At 32.5% G+C, this 10,402-nt stretch overlaps 2 protein-coding genes across 2 annotated transcripts; one reads left to right on the top strand and one right to left on the bottom strand.

Annotated features, from left to right (window-relative positions):
- Nucleotides 1-5: 5 nt before the first annotated feature.
- Nucleotides 6-2,103, bottom strand: LOC130494782 (serine/arginine-rich splicing factor SR34A-like; the record flags this gene model as incomplete). Its single annotated transcript, XM_057001419.1, is given in 9 exon segments — nt 6-62; nt 164-213; nt 343-400; nt 484-530; nt 612-750; nt 842-916; nt 1,017-1,082; nt 1,158-1,274; nt 2,006-2,103. Coding segments are annotated over 8 exon segments (579 nt in total), but the record flags the coding sequence as incomplete, so codon positions are not given.
- Nucleotides 2,104-3,716: 1,613 nt separating this feature from the next.
- Nucleotides 3,717-6,556, top strand: LOC130506737 (polyadenylate-binding protein-interacting protein 10-like). The gene is made up of 10 exons (XM_057001420.1): nt 3,717-4,274; nt 4,765-4,872; nt 4,941-4,985; nt 5,078-5,150; nt 5,215-5,327; nt 5,399-5,458; nt 5,544-5,591; nt 5,680-5,745; nt 5,841-5,902; nt 6,172-6,556. The coding sequence occupies exons 1-10, from the start codon at nt 3,855-3,857 to the stop codon at nt 6,218-6,220; spliced, it is 1,044 nt and encodes a 347-aa protein (XP_056857400.1). The 5' UTR covers nt 3,717-3,854; the 3' UTR covers nt 6,221-6,556.
- The last annotated feature ends 3,846 nt before the right edge of the window (nt 6,557-10,402 follow it).

The following is a 10,402-nucleotide window of genomic DNA, read 5'->3' as shown; positions in this document are numbered from 1 at the left end:
CATACCCTGATATAGCCTCTAGCCCAGGGGTTTCTGAACTCTGTATCATCAAGCTTCCTTATCTGAACAACAATCACAAACTTTCAGCATAGGAAACTTTAAAAAAAAAATTAATAGTTTTGATATACAGAAAGAGAGAAGGACAGACAGAGGGGGAACTTACAGCATACTTCATGTCATCATAATTGGTGTAGTCAACGACACCATAAGTTCCTGACCATAATAAAGATTAAGTCATGTGTAAGGAGAAAAGGACATTAACCACAATATATCCCAAACGCAAACGCTGCTCGAGGCTGAATAAAAGGTAAAAAGGTAAGAAGGTGTAAAATTATAACGCGCCATCACTGTCACGAGTGACCTCAGCAAAGCACACATCACCAGCTTTCCGCATATGATCCTGAAACGATGGGTTTTAATATATATATATATCTAAATAAAGTAGACAACCAAAAATATTATAAAGTAGTCGTCCATCACAACCTTCAAATCTTGCCATGAAGCAGATGACGGAAGTCCACGGACAATAACTGCATAAAGCCATCCAAGAATACATTGAAACCATCAGAAAGATCAAACTTTACAGATACCAATTTTCTAATTACACAAACCTCGGAACTCAGAGTGTCGTGAGACGCCGAACCGGGCAGATCCACCACCACCTCCACCACCATAGCCACCACCTCCACCACGGTATCCACCACGACGATCACCAGAAGACTGCCCTCGACCACCATGGGCAAGCTCAACCTGCAATTCAAAGGAGGTGTTCAGGGCACGTCAAGTATAAGACCAATCCTGTCAAAAAGCCAAATTGGTAAGAAATGAAATGTTTTATTACCCTCAAGCGAGAGCCGTCAAAGTTGTAGCCATCACGGCCATCGACTGCGTCTTCCGCGTCCCGAGCATGCTCAAACTACAAAACACTCAACATAGAGAGTTCGGTAAACTTAAAACTAACATCTTTGTACATTTTTTATTAAGACCATGTAAATGTTTGATACAAAGAAAAATACCTCAACAAAGCAATAGCATGGAGGACGAGGTGGAACCTTCAATTCAATATCAACTATGCGGCCATACTGAGAAAAGATTCTCTTAGAACAGTTGGGATGTCATGCAAAAAAAAGAAGGTAGGTAGGCAGAACTAAACTGACCTTGTAAAAGAGATCTTCAATCTCAGACTCCCTAATGTCGCCGGGCAAGTTGCCAACGTAGATGGACCGAGAAAATCGACCACTCATTGTTTGCAAATGTTGTTAAAACAAAAGTAACTGCAGATACAAATAAAAGAGGACAAAATAAATAAAGGACCAAAGTTCACTGCTATAGGCAAAGAACCTCCACTCAGACCAGCTTTCCATCTATCATCAGAATATATATAGAAAAAAAGATGATGATGATAAGACCAATATATGTATGAAGCAAACCAAGTGAGAGCAATCCTTGGTGCTCCACAAAGCTCCAATGTGCTCCAAAAGCTATTATGAAAAGAAAATCTATTTTTTTCTCCAGATCTTCCCATGATTTTTTTTTTTTTTTGGAAAAAGAAACTCCAATAATAATAAAGAAAGAAAAAAAGACAATATGAAACAAGTCCACATTGATCTCTCCCATTCCCTCTCTAAATCCCTATGAACCATTGCAATGCTCATGTTCCAAGCGCTTTGCCATCTATCATAAAGAAAGCATGTGTCATGACATCACGAAACATACACTCATGCCTCTACCTTGTTCAGCAGAACACAACTTTCACTGATTTTTTAAACAAATTGATCTACAGACCGTAATTACAGGGGGAATCTCCAGTTAATTCAGACACATACCTATGAATGTTTTCACAGCAGAGAGCAGACAATATTATGTTTCAAATAAAATTATTTGCATGTTCGAAGACATATAATCAATCGAACAAAACTTATCAGTACAACGAATGAAAACCAAACACAACAGTTTTGTATTCAGAGAGAGAGAGACACACACAGAGATGACAACGACTTCTTACCAGGAAAAAAGCAGCAGAACCGGAAGCCAATGCGACTCGGAATCGAATAAGATATGTCGGCCGTGAAAGTTTTTTATCTTCTAGGGTTTGTTTTGTTATATCTATAAACTTACTTATGTAATTTACCGGAATTACCCTTGCGTGATCCCTCGAGTTTATCTTATTTATTTTTAGGTCCCTCTTTAAGTACTTCGTTTACCAGTGTTACCTCTAAATTATACCCGAATCAAATATTCCCCTTTCCAAGAGAAAACAAACACGAGTTGCACGCGTGTGACGTGCAACAAAGAGTTTTACCTTCGGTTCCCTCGGGGTGCTTCACTAGATATGGTTTAAGTGTGTTTTTTTTTTTTGGCAAACAGGTTTAAGTGTGTTTTTCTGTGGATTTGAATTTATTTCTACTTCTCAAACTCTTTTTAAATGGATTTAAGTTCTTCTTTGAAACTTGGTTCAGGACTGATGAAGTTCTGCATGAGTTCACAAATACTTTCTTTTAGGTGATTGTAAAAAAAGAGTATCCTAAAAACCAGAAAGACGTAAGAAATATTTTGTTTTTGTTGCCAAATTTTTCCATTAAGTTTGACAAAATCAACAAAACAAATAGTCAAAGCTGTTTAACATTGAGTCTATTTAATCCGCAGATGACACACTTACCAAAGACCAGTTCACACAGTGTCTTACTCTTACGGACACTATTTTAATATTGAATTAGTTCATCATCATCTCCAAGTTACTGATACGGTGATACCATTGACGGACTTGTTTTCTTGTGTAATTTTGATATCTTCTGCAGTCCTATATAATCTGTCAATTGTCAACATACGTGAAGACGGACCACCAAATAAAATAGTGTTGAAAAAGTATGGATAAGCAATAGAAATCGCTACTAGCACACGTGTGAACATAAATTTTCCAGTGCGATATAGTACTCCATTTTCTTTAATAAATTAGTATATATTTACGACAATTTTTACATTATAATTTTTAATGTAGTTTTGAACATTCATGTAACGTATAAATATTTTTACCAGGTCTAGATACTACAAATCAATTTTTTCTAATAAGAAATAAATTTAATTAATAAATTTTATTTATATCAAAAATATATACATAGTACAGTTAATAAAAAAACAGTAAATTTTTATTAAAAGTTCATAATGAAATAGGTTGAAATAATCGAAAAACAAAATTAAGTAATATTATATGATTTCATATTTAATATAAATACACAATAATATAATTATATAGTTTTCAAATACTAAAATAAAAAATATTAAGACATATTGATTTTGTAAACTAAATTTTGTTAAAAAAACTATTTCCACGCTTTAAAAATACAAATCATATTCTAGTGAACATTAAAACATAGAAACACCATAGTGCATACTATTTTATTTCCACATTATGAATGTGAAATCTGACCAATTATATTTTTATTTAGTTAAAAACTTTAATTACAAATGAAAAGTAGGAAGCTTCCTTTTTACCAAAAAAGAAAGTAGGAAGCTTCATAAAGTTACAGTAAAAAGAGAGAAAAATATTAATGGAGAAAATAGAATTTACAGCCATACATTTATCATGAAGAGAGAAAAGTATATTGGTAATGGTAAAGATAATTAATAATTGTAGACTATCCCTTGGACTTTTCCAAGGCTTCTCAATTTTTACTTTATTTATCTTAATTAATTATTTCCCATAAACAAAAAAAAAAGAAAAAAAAATCAATTTTCGTTTCTTTGGTTTCAGTGGCTCATTGATCTTTAAAAGCTGGTTCGGTCTATGGAGTAACACATTTGATCGCGACATCTGCAACCTCCTAACTCGTTTTCAACTCTCTTTTGGTCCGATCATGGCCGTCGCTGAGAATGCTGGTCTCAAAGTGGACTCTTCTGGTCAGAATTTAGACAACAACACTTGTTCAGCTTCCGACACGACGACGAATCCCTCTGACGATCAGAGCCCTAAATCCGATTCCTTTCTCGACTCATCGGATCCTCCGACTCCAGATTCCGACGATCGGACCAATGAGACTGCCGGAAAGAGTCTGACCGCGAATGGGTTTAACGGAGGAGACGGTGTGAAGGGCGAGATCAAGAACCTCTCCGATGCGTTCTCCAAGCTCAATCCGATGGCTAAGGAGTTTGTTCCTCCTTCGCTTGCTCGAAGTCAATCTGGAGGGGTTTCGAGAAATGGGTTAGGGTTTACTAACGGTTTCACGGCAGCGCAGCCTGTTGTTGTTGCAGATGGAAATGGTCAATTCGTCAGAAGGGTATTATATATAAAGCTTTGACCTTTTCTCTGTGTGTGTTTTTGTTTATCATGATTATTTGGTTTAGTTTGTTTTGTTTGTTTGTTTGTTTGTTGGTTGAATAAGCGATATAATAGAAAGTTTCAAGCTTTTACGTCTTCTTTGAGTCTATAACTTGATCAGTCATTGAATGAGAAGCAGTTTTACTCTTTTGTGTGTGTGCGTTTGTTTTAGTTATAGGTATTTGCTGTTTTCCTTCTGCTTATTCAGTTACACTTTGGAGAAAACAACGGTTGCCTTTGCTATGCAAAATTCGTTTTTGGTATTGTCAATTTTTTAAAAGTTTTAACTAGAAAGTATACAGTATTTCTGTGGAAACATTCTTGAGATTGATTTGTTTATCTGCTAGAATAGGCGAAAGAAAAGAGTTACTGCAGAATTTTTCTGTTTGATTGGGTTATCAGTTTTGTGATGATTATGGTGTTTCTCCATTTTTACCGGTTGCCTGCAGAGAAGGAGCTTTGGACAAGGGAGGAGAAGAGTGAACAAAAGAACCAGCTTGGCTCAGAAGGAAGATGTTATCAAGAGAACTGTTTATGTCTCTGATATCGATCATCAGGTAAAAGAAAAATGAAACTGTTACCATTTTTCTCATCCTCTGTATAACCACTGCCTCTCTGTCTGTAGGTTACTGAGGAGAACCTAGCAGGTGTCTTTGTTAACTGTGGACAGGTAAATGAATTTTTTTTTTTTTATGTTAAGAATGTTTTGAGTATCTGCAATAACTCTTTTCCTCGTATGATCTTTTGGGGGGAATCAAAAAGGTTGTTGATTGTCGTGTATGCGGTGATACAAACTCCATCCTCCGTTTCGCTTTCGTTGAGTTCACCAATGAAGGTATTAAACCTCTCTTTACTAGTTGAGTTTTTTTTATAACACTAATCAAGGAATGTTGCTGCAGAGGGAGCTAGGGCTGCCTTGAGCATGACAGGAACGGTGCTTGGTTTTTACCCTCTTAAGGTGCTCCCTTCCAAGACCGCTATTGCACCTGTTAACCCTACTTTCCTTCCCCGGGTAAAGCTCACATAATCATTGGTTGTAAAACTTGGCTTCTGTTTAATCAAATCTTTGATTGTTTCTCTCAGTCTGAGGGTGAGCGTGAGATGTGCCTGAGGACTGTTTACTGTACCAACATTGACAAGCGGGTAACTTTCTTTTCATTTTTTTTACCAACTGCTCAGCTATTTGGAGAAAGAAACTAACATTCATCAATGTCTTTTGTTACTGCAGATTAGTCAAGTTGAGTTGAAAGGCTTCTTTGAAATGATTTGCGGAGAGGTAAGGATTTGGTTTTGTATAATACCATGTGTATTTTTCGTGTTGCTGCTCTTCAATTAATATTTTATAAAATATATATATGTTGTAGGTTTTTCGTTTGAGGCTGGGAGACTATCACAACCATACCCGCATTGCTTTTGTTGAGTTTGCTATGGTAGCTCTCTCTCCCTCTCTCTCTCTTTAATTTTAGTAACACTTTGATTAGGTTCTCTTCATCTACAAACTCAATACTTTGTTCCGATGTCGCAGGCGGATAGTGCAATCACTGCACTTCACTGCAGTGGTATGGTCTTGGGCGCACTCCCAATAAGGTAAAAGAAAATATTATTTATCTCTTCATTCTTTTTTTTATCATCCCCTTTGATGTCAGTTTTTAGACGTCACTAAACGCAAACTTGAATATAAGCTAATGCAAAATGTTATTAGATTGCTTTGCTTTTTTTCTTTAATCTATTTTATGATTTCATTTGCATAAAAATGTGAGACATATTTACATATGTTAAAATAAATTAGTAGCAGAGTTTGGGGGAATCTTGTATTTATCTTTGTGTTGATTTTATGTGGTGTTTGTGTTTTGAAGGGTAAGCCCATCAAAGACACCAGTGAGGCCGCACCTTCACCGCCCATGAGTGCAACTGAAAAGATCAAATCTATTGTAGAAGAGAAAGAGAGAAAGCAGAAGTCTAAAAGAAGAAGAAGGTACTTGAGGCGTTATGTGTTTATATATATATCAAAATGTTTTAAAGTCTTTTTTTTCTTAAATTTTAAGTTTGTTTCGGAGTCGCAGAGCCTGCCTGCCCGGTATCTTTGAACAACTTTAAGAACTTTGGTCTTTTTTTACTTTCTCCTATCTATATAGAGTCGCTCAAAAACCAAAGACTGTTTTTTTTTTCTTTTGTTATTATTATTGTCGAAATACCCTTTTGGATATTTCTTTTATGAATGGTTTAAGACACTTGGAGCAATTTTTACTCTTCTTTATTTCACTTTGATCTTGTCTGATTTCGGGTATTGTTTGATTTTTTGTTCTTCTTTGTATTATCTTTAGCATCATATGCTTTTTACTGTTTTTAACTTCCAGCACGAGTCTTTTACATAGGATAAGTTATTTGATTACAGTTTTTTGCCGAAAGAAATGTTTTGCAAGTTTTTATCCGATAAATATTTTGAGAAATTTAGCTATTTCAAGCATATTTTCATGATTTTTTATTTCTTCTTACTAGTAAAGAAATAGTTTTAAATTTTTAAAATAAACAACTATGGAAAAAAGCACTTCCATTTCCCCCTTGTCTTTACCTCTGTTGTGGTTACTATTTTTTTCACTGTTATTGTTACTGAGTATATCAAACCATGTTATAAGTATTTTGATCTAGAGTTTTATACATGATTTGATGAAATAACATATTGTTAATACACTAGTATCATGATTAAGACTAGGGCTGGGCGTTCGGGTACCCATTCGGGTTTCGGTCCAGTCTATTCGGGTTTTGGATTTTTGGGGTCAAAGATTTCAGCCCCATTCGGATATTTCTAAATTTTGGTTTAGGTTCGGTTCGGTTCGGATCTTTGCGGGTTCGGTTCGGGTTCGGATAACCCATTTAAAATGTTTTCAAATTTTCAAAATTCATTATATACTTTAAATTTTCAAAATTTATAAAAAAGATAATATATTACATATAGATTTTCATAACATATATGTCAAAATATCTTAATTTAACATATAAATTGGTTTTCTTAGAATATTTGGATAAAAAATCAATAGATATTTAACTATTTTGGTGTTTTCAGTATACTTTAGCTATTTTAAACATTTACTTTTGACTATTTGCATATATTTTCTGAGTATTCTGGAAAACTTAAAGGTATCTTATATATTTTTAATATACATTATATATTAAAATAATGTATATATTTAAGTATATAAATTTATTTCGTATACATTTGGGTACCCAAAATATTTCGGTTCAGATCGGGTTCGGTTTCGGTTCTTTAAATACCGAAATTTTGAACCCGTTCGGATATTTAATCAATTTTGGTTCGGGTTCGGTGCTACTTTTTCGGATCGGGTTCGGTTCGGTTTTTCGGGTTCAGATTCTTCCTCACAATTCATCTCAACCTTCCTATGCATTAATCCTTAAATTACTAGATTATTTACATCAGTTGTCATTGGTATGTCACAAATTTACAGCATATTTTTCATTACATTTTGACTAACAAAATTGATTTTTGTTCTTGATGACCTAAACTATGCGGTTTCTTCTTGACATTTTAAATGCATTTACGTGCACCAAATTAATGATTGACCGTGTAGAGACAAATAGCAAACTATTTCTATAATTACGACCATGATTTATTCAAAATGTAAATGTTAATGTGTCTCGCTCTCTCTCTTACTTTTAGATTGTTAAAATTTTTACAATACGAAAATCTCTTTATTATTAATCAAGACTAGATTTATTACATCAAATGCCATTGGTACTACTAATATTTAGTGCATTGTATTTTATATCATTTATCATGGGAATTGAATTTTAATATAGCGTATGTTATACCTTTTATGTGGATTGACATATTAGAAGTATCTGCATATACAAAAAATCAGTATGATAGCTATAGGAAAATGGAAAAATATCTCTGATATATTAACATGTTATATGCTACATAATTTTATATGTATCTTTTTATATTTATGCTTCGGTGTATATAAATTCAGTAAAGTATTAGGGATCCTCTTCTCTCTAAACTATAAGTTCTAAAATGTAATTTTTTTCCACGAAAACGATCTTATTGTATATCCCTCAAATGGGAGTTTAGACAACTTACATGAATATAACAAATTCGTTAGTATCATAACTATAGCTAAAAGTTTTATTTTTTTGTCTTTACATAAACATGTTTCTAAAAGGTTATCGATCTTCAGCTGTCAAACTTTTGAACCAGAATGTGAATGAATTTTGTTACACATAATAGATATAAACGTGTAAATCTGGCTTATCCTATATATTAACAGATATATAATATTGTATATATTAACATTACCATTATATTGTATATTGTATATAAATTTATTGATATTGATTTAAATATTTGAAGGCTATTGTTCTTGCAGAACCCTTTCCCAGTTTTGTGACGACATACAATTTGATTCGAAAATTGTATGATTGATTCAAAAATATTATTTGGGGTTCATATGAGTTAATGTAATTTTTAAACTGTTTTCTATAAATTGTTTTTATCATTAAAGACTATTAGTCAATATTTCTGATTCCTAATATTAAGCTGCCATGATAAGTGCTGCAATTATGATTGATTGTAGCGTTTTTTTTTTAAAACAAGATTGATTGTGGCTTTTTGTTTCTTAATCCACGTTATTTTTTGTATTCAGACTTAGATATTAAATCACGCAAAACTTGATTCACAAGTTTAATCTTTAAAACATTTAATAATTAGTCCAAGATTGACGCTAATTAACACTATTCATGCAAAGTAATTTCGTATTCAAAAGAAAAAACAAATATGACATAAACTGATTTAGTAGTCAATCACATTATAAACTGATTTCGTATTCCCTTAAATTGTATATTCAAATTTATTGTTTAAGCAACTGTTTTACTAGATATACACATATGTGGGAGGAGACCCATATATCACTCAGCTTTTATCGTTTTCATATACTTTATTTTTCAAAATGACCAGACTTTATTTCGTTTCTTAAAAATTGTCTAAACATTTTTCTAAAAAAAAAATTCCAATTTTTTTAATCATATTACCGGCTTCATATATTTAAGTGACCTATTTTGAAAAAAAATGATAGATTCGTTTATACTTAAATGAACCCAAATCTATACTAATAAATTTTTATACAATTTTGTCCTCGTGTCCACCTACAATTTGTCTACAAAAGATATGATATTATATTTTCTAATTCGTAATGTATGTTTTTGCGTTATCTTTTTTATTCTTACGTTACTTTACGTCTGCATACAATATATATTGATAAATATGTTATTTTAATAATGATATATTAAATTTATCCTGTATCTACTTATAGATTTTATTGTATATAAATTAAAAATATGCTGTCCTTTTGTTAAAAAAATGTGTTTTTTTATTTTTTGTTCAAAAAAATTTAAAATATAATGTACATTTAAATATTAAATATTTCTTTCACTCCGCGCAAGGCGCGGATCATATCCTAGTCTAAACATAAAGAGCATCTCCAACAGTGAGACTCATTGTAATTCTTAGCACAAGAACATTTCGGATTAATGTTGGATATTTCGGATTTTAAAAAAAAAAATTTAACCAATCGCAGATCGCCACATGTCAGTAAGATCCATGAATAGTTAATAGATTTACCAGATTTAATCTTTACCCAAAGATTTTTTGTGGCACATAAACCTAAAACTAGCGGATCCCACATAATTTTATATTACTTTCTTGTAAGGATTTTTTGTTAAGGATCCTCCATTGAAGTTGCTCGAAGTCTTGACATGTGATCGTATAAACCCATAAAGCCTTCCTATACTTTAACCGTGGGTTTCTAAATATATAAGACAAAATATATTGCTATCATCTTCAACATCTATCTTATTAAAACAGAAACATTCTCTTGGACCTAACATTTATTTTGTAAGTTTTAAAATTAAATACACATCTATCTTATTAAAACATGAACATTACAACTTCTTCTAGGTAGATTTTTAAAGGTGGACCTCATATATTTAAATTAAATGTCTCATTCTTTATATATAATATGTACCATAGTCTAATTTTGCATTGATGTATTTCCTTAAATACAGTTTTTTTTT

This window comes from Raphanus sativus, unplaced genomic scaffold (genome assembly GCF_000801105.2).
Source record: "Raphanus sativus cultivar WK10039 unplaced genomic scaffold, ASM80110v3 Scaffold3605, whole genome shotgun sequence".
In the NCBI taxonomy this organism is placed as follows: domain Eukaryota; kingdom Viridiplantae; phylum Streptophyta; class Magnoliopsida; order Brassicales; family Brassicaceae; genus Raphanus; species Raphanus sativus.
Note: the sequence above shows the minus strand (reverse complement) of the source record. Positions and strands in the feature narration are given on the sequence as shown.